Here is an 18,688-nt window from a genome sequence, read left to right as displayed (position 1 = left end):
GTTTTGCACCATGGAGAAAGGGGAGGCTACTCCTGTGTCGCAGCGATGAATGTTTTGAAGTGAGATCGAACCGTCAATAAAATCCTCCCCGAAACGACGATAATTCACACAAACAAGCAAAAGCGTGAACGAAGGTTTTCTTGGTGTAGCAGCTGAAGCATGTCCGGCAAATGTCCAGCTGTGTGTAGTTGTGTGACCGATTGTTGTCTGTGTGTAGCTGTGTGGCTGATGGTTGTCTGTGTGTAGCTATGTGGCTGATGGTTGTCTGAGTGTAGCTGTTAGGCTGATGGTTGTCTGTGTGTAGCTGTGTGACTGATGGTTGTCTGTGTGTAGCTGTTAGGCTGATGGTTGTCTGTGTGTAGCTATGTGGCTGATGGTTGTCTGTGTGTAGCTATGTGGGTGATGGTTGTCTGTGTGTAGCTATGTAGCTGATGGTTGTCTGTGTGTAGCAGTGTGGCTGATTGTTATCTGTGTGTAGCTGTGTGGCTGATGGTTGTCTGTGTGTAGCTATGTGACTGATGGTTGTCTGAGTGTAGCTGTTAGGCTGATGGTTGCCTGTGTGTAGCTATATAGCTGATGGTTATCTGTGTGTAGCTGTGTGACTGATGGTTGTCTGTGTGTAGCTATGTAGCTGATGGTTGTCTGAGTGTAGCTGTTAGGCTGATGGTTGCCTGTGTGTAGCTATGTAGCTGATGGCTGTCTGTGCGTAGCTATGTAGCTGATGGTTGCCTGTGTGTAGCTGTGTGGCTGATGGTTATCTGTGTGTAGCTGTGTGGCTGATGGTTACCTGTGTGTAGCTATGTAGCTGATGGCTGTCTGTGCGTAGCTATGTAGCTGATGGTTGCCTGTGTGTAGCTGTGTGGCTGATGGTTATCTGTGTGTAGCTGTGTGGCTGATGGTTGCCTGTGTGTAGCTATGTGGCAGATGGTTATCTGTGTGTAGCCGTGTGGCTGATGGTTGTCTGCGTGTAGCTGTGTGACTGATGGTTGTCTGTGTGTGACTGACGGTTGTCTGTGTGTAGCTGTGTGACTGATGGTTGCCTGTGTGTTGCTGTGTGATTGATGGTTGTCTGTGTGTAGTTGTGTCGCTGGTGGTTTTCTTAGGGTAACTATGTGGGTGATGGCTGTCTGTAGCTGTGTGAGAGTGGTCGATGTGGAGCTGTGTCGCTGATGGTTGTCTGTGTGTAGCTATGTGGGTGATGGCTGTCTGTAGCTGTGTGACAGTGGTCGGTGTGTAGCTGTGTGGCTGATGGTTTTCTGTGTGTAGCTGTGTGTCTGATGGCTCTCTGTGTGTAGCTGTGTTACGGATGGCTGTGTTTCCTATATACTCATAAAAAAAAGTAGGGGATCATGAAAGAAAAATGTTAATGCCACTAGCTACATCCTATATTTTAAACGTGCCTTATTCAGTAGCGCCACACACGTGCCTATCGTGTTATCCAAGAGTCTGGCGACGTCGAAATGAACGTCAAGCCAATGTCAACCTGAGACCTCATGACAGTTTGGATCGGTTATGGAGTGGGGTGGCATCACTATGACTGAGGGAACCCCACCCCATATTGAGCAAGGACGGGTCACTTAGATAGTACTATCGGGACAACATACTGACACCCTTTGTTGTCCCGTTTGCAAGGCGTGTGGGTCGACGTTGTGTCTTTTAGGACGACAACGCCCGTGCTCCCCGTGCAGGAATCGTCAACGCTCACCTCCAGCAGCACAACATCCATTGAATGTCATGGTCAGCGGTGAGCCCACACCTTTCTTTCCCCATTGAACACGTCTGGGACACGACAGGGAGACGTGTGTGACGTTGGCTGAACTTGGCCAGGCGCTGCAAGAGGAGTGGTAAAGCTGGAATATTGCTAAAAGCGGCGTATACTCAAACTCACTCACTCACTCAAGATCGTTGGCGGTCATAGTTTTAATATCTTTCAAGTTATTTCCGATTTCCCGCACGCACACGCGCACGCGCACGCACACGCACGCACGCACGCACACACACACACACACATCGCTATTATAAGTGCAATAATCTTGGACGCGACATTAAACCCCATTTCACCTCACCTCACCTGCGTGTACGGTCAATGTCTGTATACATTACACCCCGCCGCTTCTGTTAGTCAGCTGCAACTTTATCTGGATGAGTGAGTTGGCAATCACATTAATTAGAAACCACTGAGGTGTGACGACTGAATTAGGACGACGTGTAGTGGCCTATAACATGGAGGAAGATCGCCTCAACGACGAAGGGCCGACAACTCTCATCAACAGGCCTGATAATATGTTTACTGCGTCATCAGAAATATGTGTTATGTAAAACCGCTTACAGGTAATAACGACATCAAATGTCATCACGGGCATATTATCGAAGATGCTCCATTTGGTACATACATAACAAGAAACATCAAGCAACCCTGGTATTGGCAAGGGTAATCACGATTGTCATGTTAACATCTAATAGTTTATTGTTCATGATAGAATGCATTTGTCACACTGACGTACATTACATCCAGCGTTAACGTCACGTCAGTGGTAGAGTTTAGTTTGACGCTGCCTTGTGCGGTGTTTTGAGTATGTAGTTTCAGCTTCATGTGGGAGGAGGAACACCCCGAAGCTACCCAAGTCATAATCACGGGAATCTTTGATTCGAACCCACCATCACGAATTTTGGCACACTAACAGAGGTTTCTACCAACAGTCTCACATACGTTTTAGAACTGGTTGAAATACGATTACCATGATCACGGGTATTGCGCTCCCACACAAAGAAACATGATCAGGACTAACCTGGGATTCGAACCCTTGTCCATTGGATTCTGACGAGTGGGACGCCTTAGGGGCACAACTCTGTCTTTATACATGACGGGGCCACCCTTGACCCCAGATGTCCAATAGTGACAAAGATTGTCCCTTGCACAAACCTAATCAAATATAACTTTCGATCCCTTTCCAAGAGGGAATTAAAAAACGAACAATGTAAATATGTCTAGACACGACTGTTTCCTCCCGAAAACAGTTGGCGTCTACTGTAGCGATCACCGTTTCGATTCTCGGCGTCCAAGTTAATGTTAATGACAGGCGCTCACTAATATCCCATCTATATCATGGCGTCTGACAAACCCGAGGTTGATATTGTGAACAACAACTCCCGTCATATGGATGACAAGCAATCTACCAAGTTACGAGCTTGACTACCCGATTCATTTTAGTCTCACCTCACGCCAAGCATGGGTACCCGGGACCAACTCTACTTGAGTATCCCACGTGAGTCGATGTCCCAGGAGCAGGAGTAACACTTACGTACTTCTCGACCAGCGAAGATCTAGGTCAGAATTGGTCTTCAGCAACCCATGCTTTCCGTAACCGACGACTATGCTTGTCGTAAGACGCGACTAACGGCATCGGGTTGTCAGGCTTACTGACTTAACTTGGTTGATGCATGGCATCGTATTCCAATTGCGTGGATAGATGCTCGTGATGGCAATCACTGGATTGTCTGGTCCAGACTCGATTATTTACAGACCGCCGTCATATAACTGTAATATTGCTGAGTGCGACGGTAAACAACAAACAAACAAACAAAACGTATTTGGAATGTCAAAGTGGACATTTAAACAAACAGAGCTTGTATTTAGACTTCCGATTCGAACACCCCAATAAAAAAGTTAATTGTATCCTGTAGATGGTTTATATCCAAATAACCCTTAAAACAGAAAATCCAATTAGTACGCTTGCTCTAATATCGATCCCCTGGTAGGACGTAATAGCTTCCGTACTGTTATTGCAATAAATCCTGTACACAATGTTGTACATATAAGTCATACACGAGCATGTCTTCAACATAGCCACCTGTCCTCGTATCTGTAAGTTCATCTGTGTGGCTATCCACGCCCCCATATAAATTATCACCATAGTAACACCACAGGTGGATTGTGTCAGGTGTTAGTACCCCCAGTCCCGCCCCGCGACAACCTGGCTCAACATTGACGAGCGCGGACTCTCTAGTTGTCATTACTTGTGTATAGCGCGCTACCACAACATCTCGATCACGGACTTCATCATGATTTACGCATTGTGGATTTTAGCTGCTCTACCATTCGTAGGTAGGTGATTGCCAGAAATTAAAATTTTAGAAATACCAAAAATATATTTTAATATTGTATTTTAAGCCGGAATAGGTGATAATTTCCATACTAATGATATACTACGTATGTAGGTATTGTCTTTATTTCTGAGGTGTATTCCAACGTTGATATTTTTTTAATTGTTTTATGGTTTACTACATTTTTGGCAGTGACCAAATTTCACAAGTTGACTTTTTAGTGAGCGTGTAGCATCTGTGAAACTTACATACCGGGACACAGAGTAGACACGTTTATGTAAAATCTCCGTACATGGCGAACAGGCGGCACGTACATTTACGTGTCTGATTTACGGCTATTGTCCTTAAGATAAAATCATATTTTATTTACAATTTACTTAGTTTATTCACAGAAGTCCAGAACAGATACTAGTATATGTTTACCCGATCTTGAACGTGTGTCGGACAACACACACTTTATAGATATACACGCTCATAGGTATTTGATAGACTCCACATCGCCGTATATGAATCCAGACCTTTACATTAACTATACATTATATTATATTTAACTTTCATACATATTTGTCTACACTATATAACCAGTTATTGAAATGTACGAATAAGACTGTTCATTAGTGCGATGCGGACAAGATTTTATTCGATACGTAACCAGGTATATGACCCGAGGTAACGTCGGTAATATATTGAAGCCATTGTTCCTTTTGTGTCCCTTTACTGGTAGTGTCTAGGCAGATACTGCTCACATGCACGTCCTGGTATAGTCAACTCCCAACGTGGTTTGGGCAGCGGGCGCTCTGGGTGAACTGCATGATGAACGGTTTAATCAATTTTACTTACGACATTAAAAACGTTAAAACCGTCCAAATAAGTACTTGTATATTTTGTATATTCAATATACATACTTTACAACAGGTGGATGGGAGCAGAGCAGATCTAAGTCGGTCATTGGTGGCCAGTGACGTGTCATTTGCGCAGTAGAATTCTTCTTCTAGCATTTAAGGGACAACTAACAACTTGACATCTCAATAAATTCACAGACCCGAAACCAAACCTACTGGCTAATCTCTATAAAAAAATACAACACGGTTTGAAGTAGTATTTTAAGAACCGATCTCTATCAAGAGCCGGGTCTAGGGTTAAATCTTGAAATACTCGAAAGAGCCAGACTTCAAACAAGGGCCGGGTCTTACTTGATCTCTGTGGCGTTTGTTACTGGACACTGTCTCTCCTTCCATGGCGGTTGTTACTGGATACTGTCTCTCCTTCCATGGCGGTTATTACTGGACACTGTCTCTCCTTCCATGGCGGTTGTTACTGGACACTGTCTCTCCTTCTATGGCGGTTGTTACTGGACACTGTCTCTCCTTCCATGGCGATTGTTACTGGACACTGTCTCTCCTTCTATGGCGGTTGTTACTGGACACTGTCTCTCCTTCTATGGCGGTTGTTACTGGACACTGTCTCTCCTTCTATGGCGATTGTTACTGGACACTGTCTCTCCTTCTATGGCGATTGTTACTGGACACTGTCTCTCCTTCTATGGCGATTGTTACTGGACACTGTCTCTCCTTCCATGGCGATTGTTACTGGACACTGTCTCTCCTTCTATGGCGATTGTTACTGGTCACTGTCTCTCCTTCTATGGCGATTGTTACTGGACACTGTCTCTCCTTCTATGGCGATTGTTACTGGACACTGTCTCTCCTTCCATGGCGATTGTTACTGGACACTGTCTCTCCTTCTATGGCGATTGTTACTGGACACTGTCTCTCCTTCCATGGCGATTGTTACTGGACACTGTCTCTCCTTCTATGGCGATTGTTACTGGTCACTGTCTCTCCTTCCATGGCGATTGTTACTGGTCACTCTCTCTCCATCCATGGCGATTGTTACTGGTCACTGTCTCTCCTTCTATGGCTATTGCTACTGTTCACTGTCTCTCCTTCCATGGCGATTGTTACTGGTCACTGTCTCTCCTTCCATGGCGATTGTTACTGGTCACTGTCTCTCCTTCCATGGCGATTGTTACTGTTCACTGTCTATCCTTCCATGGCGATTGTTACTGGACACTGTCTCTCCTTCCATGGCGATTGTTACTGGTCACTGTCTCTCCTTCCATGGCGATTGTTACTGGTCACTGTCTCTCCTTCCATGACGATTGTTACTGGTCACTGTCTCTCCTTCCATGGCGACTGTTACTGGTCACTGTCTCTCCTTCCATGGCGATTGTTACTGTTCACTGTCTCTCCTTCCATGGCGATTGTTACTGGTCACTGTCTCTCCTTCCATGGCGATTGTTACTGGTCACTGTCTCTCCTTCCATGGCGATTGTTACTGGTCACTGTCTCTCCTTCCATGGCGATTGTTACTGGTCACTGTCTCTCCTTCCATGGCGATTGTTACTGGTCACTGTCTCTCCTTCCATGGCGATTGTTACTGTTCACTGTCTCTCCTTCCATGACGATTGTTACTGGTCACTGTCTCTCCTTCCATGACGATTGTTACTGGTCACAGGCTCTCCTTCCATGGCGATTGTTACTGGTCACTGTCTCTCCTTCCATGGCGATTGTTACTGGTCACTGTCTCTCCTTCTATGGCGATTGTTACTGGTCACTGTCTCTCCTTCCATGGCGATTGTTACTGGTCACTGTCTCTCCTTCCATGGCGATTGTTACTGGTCACTGTCTCTCCTTCTATGGCTATTGCTACTGTTCACTGTCTCTCCTTCCATGGTGATTGCTACTGTTCATGTCATTACTTAAACATATCCCTACTGCCAAACCAAACGTATTCGGAGGATAAAATGGATTTTTTATCTCAATTTTTAAAATAAACTTGAATTGGCAAGAAATGAGGTTTGGTGATGTACCACGGAATGCACGTGCAAACTGTCCGTATAAGGCCGGGTTCACACAGTGCCGATTATAGCTCCCGTTTGAGATCAGACAGCTCTACGACACGAAAAGTAAAAAAGTCGGATTACTATCCTCAATGATCTGGAATGTCCTATCATTGTCTGAACGCAGTTGTATACATTTGTAACAGAGTCCTAGGGATCAGGAAAGGTACAGAGAGGTCGGCCAAGAACTCCCGACAGTGTGGTGCGTCCCGTAACCTTCGGGAAACTCAGCCGATTGTCGTGAGCAGCTGCTGTATCGGATCAAAATCGTAACATATCCTGTGTGGTCTGGACGGTGTCCCATGGATCTGGACGTACGCCTGATGAACGGGCATGAATTGTTCATAGCCATTTCTTGTAGATTGAGTCCAGATTGCGTCCAGATCTCGCCGAATGCGAACCGTCTTTGCCGATCGCATTCGGGAGATTTGGGACGCTGTCGGGACAGATTTGGTCGATTTTTACCATGCGGAAGATACAAATCGGATCAGAATCGGATTGAGAACGGGAGAATCGGGACGAATTCGGCTGGAAACAGCTGAATCGGGACGCTTCCTGAACAATATATGATTATTTGTGAATTTCCCGCCACGAATCATAGGATCTTGATCAGACTTTTGACAAATTTTAATCGGGAATGGTCCTATCAAGGACAGCAGTAAAAACCCTGAACGTGTGACTGAGCCCTAAAACGGCTTACGCGACTCGTTACGAACAAAATTATGCCCCGTTTATCAAGCATAGAGAGAGAGGGCCATGGGAATGTCTGAACAAGGCGCCTCAAACGTCGTCATTGCCAGAAGACCCCGCTGTTGCCGTGTTACCGTCAGCAATTTAATGCAACGTTTACGACAGACTGCTCGGACATCGGACAGGCCACGAAGCGGTCGACCACCCGTGACAACGCCCGCTGAAGACAGTCACATCTGGGCAACGCATTTGTGACAGGGGTTCACCACAGCGACGTCAACGGCAGCGACGGCATGGGGACACCGGGTCAGTCGACAGGCTGTATCCCGACGATTAAGGACATACAGTATTCGAGCTGGTCGACCGTACCTCAGCGTAATGCCAACGCATCAACATCGAGAAAACCGGCTGATATGGACCCGCCGAGTTCGACGTTGGCAAGTGCGTGACTGGAGTCGAGTGATGTTTTCTGATGAAAGCAGATTTTGTCTGTACAGAAATGATGGTAGGGCTCGTGTATACAGACGACAGGGTGGTTTGATACCGCTACGCCTCATACTGCAAGGCTAACAACCTTTCTGAATAACGTCAACATTCATGTATTACCCTGGTCCGCATGTTCCCCAGACATGAATCCGATTGAACACGTATGGGGCCATCTTGACCGGCAGTTGAGAACACGAATCGTGGCACCAACCACCGTCCAAGGGTTGGAACAATGTCTCATTGACGACTGCCAGAGAATCCCGCCTTTCATCCGACGTCTAACGTCATCAATTCATCGACGTGTTATGGCGTGTATTAATGCCCAACGTGGACACACACGTTGTTAATTAGACATTAGACACGCTTTTATTGCTTTTTAGGCTTTTTCTCACAACTGTCGTAATGTGAAATTTGTAATTTTTGATCCCACGTTTCTTTGAGTCAGACCGGAAGTTTATCATTGAATGAAATGAAATCTTCTGTACCTAATGGTCAATGATTACTCTAATGAATTACATACATATTGATTTTCAACATGCGTTTGTTGTTATTTAGTAACTCTTCAAACATGGTGTAAAGTTTCTTTTGGACATTAGTTTAGAAGAACCTGCATACCACGGACTTAGAAGTAACTATATACCACGGACCTAAAAGAACCTTTATACCAGGGACCTAGAAACACCTAAATTCAACGGACCTAAAAGCACCTATATACCACATACCTAGAAGTGGCTATTTACCACGAACCCAGAAGCAGATATATACCACATACCTAGAAGTGCCTATATACTACGAACCTAGAAGCACATATATTACGAACCTAGAAGCACACATATACCACTACCACGAAGGTAGAAGCACATATATACTACATACCTAGAAGAGCCAATATATCACGAACCTAGGGGCACATATATATCACGAACCCAGAAGCACATATATACCACATACCTAGAAGTGCCTATATACTACGAACCTAGAAGCACACATATACTTCGAACCTAGAAGCACACATATATCACGAACCTAGAAGCACACATATATCACGAACTTAGAAGCACCAAAATACCACATACCTAGAAGCACATATATATCACGAACCTAGAAGCACATACATACCTCATACCTAGAAGTGCCTATATATCACGAACCTAGAAGCACACATATATCACGAACCTAGAAGCACCAAAATACCACATACCTAGAAGCACACATATATCACGAACCTAGAAGCACCAAAATACCACATACCTAGAAGCACATATATATCACGAACCGAGAAGCACATACATACCTCATACCTAGAAGCACTTATATATCACGAACCTAGAAGCACATACATACCTCATACCTAGAAGTGCCTATATATCACGAAGCTAGAAGCACATGTATACCACGGACCTTAAATCACCTAAACACCACGGACCTAGACTCATCTGTATACGACGGACCTAGAATCAATCACCCATACACCACGGATCTACAAACATCTGTATGCCACGGACCACGAAATACATTTTTGCTGCGGACCTAAAGGCACGTGCATACCACGGACATTGAGCATCACGAACTGTGACAAAAGCAAGCAATAAATAGCCTAATGGCTAGCTACAAATGTCACATGAATATTCACTAAGTCACCGTGCATGGGTAAGTGTGCATGTTTGAAACTGCGGCCAGATGGCCCGCGTGTAGGGTGTGCAGTCATTTTCATCTTTATGATATATTTATTTATTATATCAAACGTCTACCTGCAGTGTTATTGTGTACGTCACAGTGTGGTGCCGGACCTCCGCATGCCCTTGTCGTGCTGGGCCCAGGTCGAACTGAAGTACTCCCGTTGTCCAGTGGTTAGTTTATGACCACTTCTGCAAATTTCAACATAATTTCTCACGGTCAGTTGACATGCTGCAATAAATCAAACTCGATTATGGCTAATACATATAAATACGTCACAACGTGCTTCGTCCATCAGAGGACATGGGCATATAACACAAGGACGAGTGAACGGGTATCAGAAAAAGGTCATTACGAGAGTCTGGAGAGAATAGAGAATAGAGCATCAGTATAAGGTCATGGCAAGGGTTGGGGATAGTAGATGGCATCAGTATAAGGTCATGGCAAGGGTTGGGGATAGTAGAGGGCATCAGTATAAGGTCATTGCAAGGGTTGGAGAGAGTAGAGGGCATCAGTATAAGGTCATTGCAAGAGTTGGAGAGAATAGAGGGCATCAGTATAAGGTCATGGCAAGGGTTGGAGAGAGTAGAGGGCATCAGTATAAGGTCATGGCAAGGGTTGGAGAGAGTAGATGGCATCAGTATAAGGTCATGGCAAGGGTTGGAGAGAGTAGATGGCATCAGTATAAGGTCATTGCAAGAGTTGGAGAGAATAGAGGGGATCAGTATGAGGTCATGGCAAGGGTTGGAGAGAGTAGAGGGCATCAGTATAAGCTCATGGCAAGGGTTGGAGAGAGTAGATGGCATCAGTATAAGGTCATGGCAAGGGTTGGAGAGAGTAGATGGCATCAGTATAAGGTCATTGCAAGAGTTGGAGAGAATAGAGGGGATCAGTATGAGGTCATGGCAAGGGTTGGAGAGAGTAGAGGGCATCAGTATAAGGTCATGGCAAGGGTTGGAGAGAGTAGATGGCATCAGTATAAGGTCATGGCAAGGGTTGGAGAGAGTAGATGGCATCAGTATAAGGTCATTGCAAGAGTTGGAGAGAATAGAGGGCATCAGTATGAGGTCATGGCAAGGGTTGGAGAGAGTAGAGGGCATCAGTATAAGGTCATGGCAAGGGTTGGAGAGAGTAGATGGCATCAGTATAAGGTCGTGGCAAGGGTGTGAGAGGGTGTGAGAAAGAGGCAAATGGAAGGGCCTGTCGGGTTTGTAGCACGCGAGAGGACACATTATGATAGGAGAGAGGCCTGGAGGGTGGGTCACAGGGGGGTGGGGGTGGGGTGGGGGGGTGGGGGGGTGATGGATTGCTCACAGGATGGGGTTGGTGTCTGGTGGGTGGGTTACAGGGTGGGGTGCGTGGGTCACAGGGTGGGGTGTATGTCTGGTAGGTGGGTCACAGGGTTGGGTGCGTTGGTCACAGGGTGGGGTGGATGTCTGGTGGGTCGGTCAGAGGGGGGTCAAGTGGGTCATAAGGTGGGATGGGTGTCTGGTTGGTGGGTCACAGGGTGGGGTGGGTGTCTGGTGAGTGATTCAAAGGGTGTCTGTAGGTATACATCGAGTTTAGTTCCAACGAATTTCACCATTCCTACACGAATACTCCAGTATAAATGCAAATAGGAAGTGTTCACAGTGCAAGCAGTCCATGGGCACGTGCATCTCTGAATAACAAGAGTTCCATACAGGGTACTAGGGTACCTTCTGACAAGTGCAAAACGTGTTTGACAAAAGACCGTATAATTTGGGTAAAAATGTGATTGCAGTTTGGCATGCTCGGTAATTTACCGTTATGATATACGTTACATGCAGTTACGGGTTTTATTGTTTTATTGTACTGTATATCGTGATTTGCACATCTATCGGTAATTACTTAAATATTTATTTCAACGTCCTCTTTCTTCAAGCCAACCCTGTCTTCATTGATAGTAAAAAAAGGATCCCATTAAATGACAAACCACTTATGACACGCATACTGAATGACACAGCAAACTGAATGACACAGATACTGTTACGCAGTTGAAGGCGACGATCACGTATCTAAACGTACTAAACTAAATCTAAACATGATTCTGTTGATGATGACATATACGGGGAACTAAACGTGATGGGACAGATGAAAATTAAGAAAGTATGGTAGGTATATTACCACGAATGTAGGACCACGAATATCGGTCCACGTCATGTCTATGAGGACCAAGAATTTTGATCCATGTTATATCTATGAGGACCACGAATATTGGTCCATGTTATATCTATGAGGACCACGAATATTGGTCCTTGTTATATCTACGAGGACCACGAATATTGGTCCACGTCATGTCTATGAGGACCACGAATATTGGTCCATGTTATATCTATGAGGACCAGGAAATATTGGTCCTTGTTATATCTACGAGGACCACGAATATTGGTCCATGTTATATCTATGAGGACCACGAATATTGGTCCATGTTATATCTACGAGGACCACGAATATTGGTCCTTGTTATATCTATGAGAACCACGAATATTGGTCCATGTTACATCTACGAGGACCACGAATATTGGTCCATGTTATATCTATGAGGACTAGGAAATATTGGTCCTTGTTATATCTACGAGGACCACGAATATTGGTCCTTGTTATATCTATGAGGACCACGAATATTGGTCCACGTCATGTCTATGAGGACCACGAATATTGGTCCACGTTATATCTATAAGGTCCAAGAAAGGTAAGTGGGTCTTGTTCCATCGAACGAAAAACCTACACTGACTATTTTAAGGCATTTAGTGTAGAATCCAGTAGCTGCACGTGCAACGAAAGCCCCGATCCGTTTTCAGCGAAGCATGTGGCGTTTATACGAATTGTTCATGTTACGTGAACCGAAACAATGTTTTTTTGTTTGTTTAATTACCCCTCTTCAACAGATATTGAATGACACAGCATACTGAAAAACAGTTAAATACACATTGCTGTTTGACAATTTTAGAAGCAAGCAAAACGGGTAGTGGATGGTGGCATCGATTCCGGCAATTACAGTCAACAACGATGTGGTATTGTACGTTCTCCCATAATCTTTGGATATAGTGCTCAATAAAGATCGATGCACACGGTTTAAAGTTTCGAATAAAATGATGGAATTCTGCACAGGCGAGGCTTCACAATTGCTCAGATATTGTTTTGCGAGGATCTTGCATCATTTAGTAAGTTTATGAAATTTGAACATCACAAATCAGTTGACATCTTGTTCAACTGTTACGTTCTGGTCGTGTACTGGCTGTGTGGTGTGACATACATCAGTATATCACCCCATCAGATCGGTTCTATACCACCTGCGAAACGGTCATAAATCATCGGCATCTGTCGGGTGTTTTCGTTGATCCCAACCACTCCCGGATTAGGCGACACGGGGGATAATGGTAGGCGGCGTCATGACGACTGATTGCACGCTTACCTTGTCTTGTCCATTAAACGCTGAAACTGCGTATACAGTTACCATACCTGTGGAACCCTTCATGAACCACGTGGTCGCCTTTACAAATGTATTCACAATGTACTGTGTCGTTGCCTCCCTACGCAAATAACAACAACTATTTGTTTGTTGTTTAACGCCACACTCAGCAATATTCCAGCTGTATGACGGCCGTCGGTTAATAATCGAGCCTGGACCACACAATCCAGTGATTGATATCATGAGCATCGAGCTACGCAATTGGGATGCGATGACATGCATCAACCAAGTCAGCCAACCAGATCCCGTTAGTCCCCTCTTACGACAAGCATAGTCGCCTGTTACGACAAGCATGGATTGCTGAAGACCTATTCTAACCTGGGTCATCACGGGACTAACAACTTAATTATAAAGGGAGAGGGTAATCTAAGTTGAAAGAACTTGTCCCCAATCCCGTTCACGTCTTGTGAATAAAAACACGTATGTTTAAACCAAACTCAAGAGTATGCATCTACTCATAATCTTCAATTAATTTAATGTTCTGTGAAAACTCGTTGAAGATTTTCTGAGGACAAGGGTGGCATTATAATCATAAGTCTTACTTAGATGTTATATCTTTTTTATAGTTATACAATTATTATCTGAATTATTTTTATAAAAGGGTAATATTTACATGGAGGAGCCCAAAACATGCGGGCGATGTTGTCGTCCAGCAATAAATTCATCGATATTAACGTCAAACCGCTTCGTAAGTCTTAGTTAGATTGTACCAACAAAATACCTAATTACACAACTTGGTCTAATTGCTTTATCCAGTTTTAAGCACGGCACGTGAACCCGCTGAATTATACTCGCACAGTTACCGAGACTGCTGGGATGTGATGGGCGGAGGGGCGAGATGTCAGACATCTTCTGCGTGTTCTGCCCATTTTTGCGATAACTTCTACCAGAATTAAAGCCTCCCACTTGAGATAACAAATTCTGATGCATATGAACACTTGTTGCTCAGTCCCATGGATTTTTTGTTTTTCAGTCAAGACATCAAGTCAGACTAACCAAATGAAATTACTTCGCTCGTCGCTTGTTTGTTTATCGTCGTCATTTCTCGGACGCTGTTTTTTTCCGGAGAAGGCGTTGTCAATTAACAACGATCCGCTTTTGTCAGGTACAGGCGACGTTATTGCCCTGCATTTTACCGAGTTTACCATAGCGCCATTCGTCACCACTCGGCCCTTTCCGTAACCTGCAAGAAGATTCGTTCCCCCTTTCCATGAATGTTATGTGCGAAAATACGACAAACCAATCAGAATGCGCGTATGACTTAAATGTTTTGATTTTACATATGTCTTGCATCTAAAAATATACCCAAGATACAGTTCAATTCGGTTTATTTCGTAAGTGTAGGCCATCGGCCCATAGTTACATTTGTATTACAATGAACGTGATGTACACAGCTGTTATTGTTGTGACAATAATGTACTACGAAGTGACATCGCTTGATAGATATAGATAGCTAGACGTTCAATTAATTTACAATCAGTTGTAGACATAATGATATTAAATTTTTGTATGGTCGGATATTCATAAAATGTCTGTGGTAAGTGATCCATGCGTATCTTGTTATAACCGGAGCAAACTAACAAAAAATGAAACTCGTCCTCCACATACCCAGCATTACAAACACAACATAGTCTTCTGTTACGTGGGATATCAGCATATCTCCCAGTTTCAACACACAGCTGATGCGAAAAACATCTAAACCGAGCTAGCGCCACTCTCAATTTACTGACGGTCATACAGCTAAGATACAACTCTGTACCAAACGATACCTTGAATAGAGAATACGAGAAAGATTTACTACCCTTTACCAGAAGACTATGCCAATCCTGTTCGTAACTACATTTCAGACGCGACATAAATTCTGTCAAAAACGAATGAGGATGACTTATACACTGGTTTTCCCATACAGAGCCAAAACCCAAACGGAACAATAAAGATTTACATTTTGATACCCAATTAATTTTACCATTACTTTCTGCCTGAAGCATCATATAATAACATTTCTTTGGAAAGCGACAATCGGACATACTCAATAACCTTATCCAATAACCAATAACTCTTTTGTATGCATAAATATATAATGGATACCGCCCACATTCACCTCGAGCCATGTTGTTGGGTGTTGACGATTTGACACCTAGAAAGCGCTTGCATGCCAATGTATGTATAGTTTCCATTTCATCATTCTGGTGTAGACCCCAGACTTCGGAACCATAGAGCAAAATTGGGACTATTTTCATATCAAATATTTTAAAATATAAGTCATATCGAAGAGGATGTATTTTTATCAATGACTTTAAAATTCCAAACATTGCTTTTTTCCCCTGTAGACCAGCATTAGAAAAATGACTTGACCAGGACAGGCTTCTCGTAAAAGTAACGCCCAAATATTTATAGGAGGACACACACTCCAACTTTAGACCTTTATAGTACCAAATCTCTTTTCTTGACAACACTCCGCCTTTCTTAAAAACAACCACCTTGGTTTTATCCAAATTAACATCTAGATCATAATCATTACAATATTTTTCTAGAACATCAATACGCTTCTGAAGTCCACCTATAGTATCTGCGATTAAAATAATATCGTCTGCAAATAATAACAGGAATATCTCTGTAATATCAGGATGAAGTTGTATTCCTGGTCCAGAATTCTGTTCAACTTCAGCAGCTAGTTCGTTAATAAACATCGAGAATAAAAGGGGGCTTAACACACAACCCTGACGTACTCCTCTTGGACACTGAAACATTTCAGAAAATGTATGTTTAAATTTAACACTGGCCTTAACAGCTGTATAAATAGACCGTATAGCTTTTATCATTTTGCCAGCGACACCTTTATTAGCTAGTACTGACCATAATTTCATCCGGTTTACACTGTCGAAGGCTTTTGCAAAATCGACAAACAAACCATATACCCTACCCTTACGCTTACTAATATATCTCTGGATAATACACTGTAGTATAAAGATATTATCTATGGTGGAGTAATCATGACGAAAACCAGCTTGAGACTCTGCAATTTTACCATAGACCTCACACCAAGACGTGACCCTTCTGTTCAAAATAGAAACATACAACTTACTCAGTGCACTAAGGACTGATATACCCCTATAGTTGGATGGGGAATGGATGTCTCCTCGCTTATGTATCGGAACAATAATTCCCAAAGACCAAGATTCAGGAAAGTATGCATTATCAAACAAATTATTAAACAACACTGTAAGATAAGGGACAAAAATATCATTCGCATATTTAAAAAATTCTGAAATGAGGTGGTCATTTCCTCCGGATTTATCAATTTTCAAAGAGTTGATAGCACAAAGCACCTCCTCTTGTGAAATGGGGGAGTCCAGAATATAGCAACTCATATCATCATGACTATCATTAATAGTCGTGTCGGTGTTAACCATATCTTCAGCTCTCGGATTGTCAAACACATCTTTAAAATGATCGACCCATTGTTCTAGTGATATGTTAGGTACACGAGTTGCCGTACTCTGAGATAATCCTCTTATGGTAGACCAGAAACATTTACTATTTGGAAGACTAGATAAAACCTTATTACGCATATATTCATTATAACTTTTCTTTTTATCACGTAATAAACTTGTATAAGTATTTCTTGATTTTAAAAAACTAACTAAGGTGCTATCACTTTTAAGATGTCTATATATTCTGAGACACCTCTCTCTCTCCCACCTGTAGTACCGACACACGCTATCAAACCAGGGTTGTGTGTGACTGTCGCGAGACTTACAAGTCCTTTTCATGCACTGAGCAGCTGTACAAATGGCGTCCGTGAATGAGTTAATAGCACCATCTATATTATCTGGTAGTAACAGAGTACATTGTTCAAAACAATCAACCACATGTGGCAGTACAAGATTCAGTTAAATGTGTTCAATCATACAATCATAATACTGCATGTCCCGATGTTTTATATATATATATATAAATATACGTGAATAATTACGCAACGAGTTGACAATTCTTTTAGCTATGCCCCTTTGCACTTAGACGGAACCCGGTCGCAAAAACGGCCACGAGAGGGGCACGAGTCGCAATTTGGTTTGTCCCGGAATAACACCAGTTGGTCACAAATGCCATAGCGGTTGTGCACGTATTCTGCTAAAGACCGCTACCAAATCCGATTGTATTTCTTTTCGTTCGTATAATAAATGCATTCGGTTCCAATACGGAAGCGGCACGGGTGTCCCAGTCGTCTAAGGCGCCGCGATTCGCTGTGCAGAGTTGCGTCCCATGCTCGTGGGTTTCACCGAAGTGGTAAACGTCTGAGACCTGCATCACTTCGGGCTTTCCTCCCACATAAAGCTGACACGCCGCGATATAATTGTAATTCTGTTAAAAGCGGCGTTAAACCCAACTCACTCACTTCGATACGGAAGCTGTGCTACCAATACGCCTTCATTTTAAAACCATTCAACGCTCTACTCAGATAGATAGAAGGACCTAATATTATGTAAATGCATATTCGACCAGCAAGTACGCTGAAGTGTGTTTGTTGTCCCACATCGCATCCATGCTGGTTTATTAGTATTTAAACACATGTATAATTATAGAATAATAAAATAATAAAATGATACAAAACGAGTGATTTATTTACGCCATAGCAATCACTGTACCAAAACCACATTAAACCGACCGAAGTATCGTTGAAACCGACGTAAAGCCTCCAACACGAACACTTGGGCCAGCTGTTGGCCTAGCAGGTGCTGGAACGTTCAACATCACACCATACCAATCTCCAGCATATTGTGTGTATTTTCTGTCTTTTGTAACTGTATTCTACATATGAAATATCACAGAACAGCTTCAGAAACCCAGATAGAATAATAGACCACGTGCCTACACGTATTAACCTCATGATTTCAACTCCAGGAAAGAAATATTTGTCTGTTCAGGATTCTGTTACAACGCTGATCGCTTGAAAAAAATGGATTTGGCCAAAATATTACAAACCTTACCAAAACGCTACTGGGCTGAAAACATTCACTGAAACACTGCAAACTTAAGGTCCAAAACACAGCTATGATACCCGTATCAAATTCATCACCATCAGTACCATTTCTAGTTTGTTTCATATCAAGCCGCCATCAAACATGGATGGTTTCTTTTCCCCGTCAGTTTATGTCATGTCCGAAATCTACCCGTGATGATCCGGGGTAGATTAGGTCTTCAGCAACCCTCGATCCGTGAAGATCCGGGATAGATTAGGTCTTCAGCAACCCGTGCTTGCCAATAAAAGGCGACTATGCTTGTCGTAAGATGCGACTAACGGGATCGGGTGATCAGGCTCGCCGACTTGGTTGATG

At 43.4% G+C, this 18,688-nt stretch overlaps 1 protein-coding gene across 4 annotated transcripts in view; it reads left to right on the top strand.

Annotated features, from left to right (window-relative positions):
- Nucleotides 1-3,841: 3,841 nt before the first annotated feature.
- LOC124150378 overlaps nt 3,842-18,688 on the top strand; it is a 57,377-nt gene continuing 42,530 nt past the window's right edge. For 2 of the 4 annotated variants that reach the window (XM_048400775.1, XM_048400774.1), the window contains exon 1: nt 3,844-4,105. In XM_048400775.1, coding sequence (XP_048256732.1) covers nt 4,063-4,105 — 43 coding nt within the window. In that variant the 5' untranslated portion in view covers nt 3,844-4,062. Of the gene's footprint in view, nt 4,106-18,688 lie in introns of all 4 variants that reach the window. The other 2 variants (XM_048400772.1, XM_048400773.1) reach the window with 2 other exon arrangements.

This window comes from Haliotis rufescens, unplaced genomic scaffold (genome assembly GCF_023055435.1).
Source record: "Haliotis rufescens isolate VD_foot unplaced genomic scaffold, xgHalRufe1.0.p SCAF_20, whole genome shotgun sequence".
NCBI lineage: Eukaryota > Metazoa > Mollusca > Gastropoda > Lepetellida > Haliotidae > Haliotis > Haliotis rufescens.
This window is presented reverse-complemented; position numbering and strand designations above follow the sequence as displayed.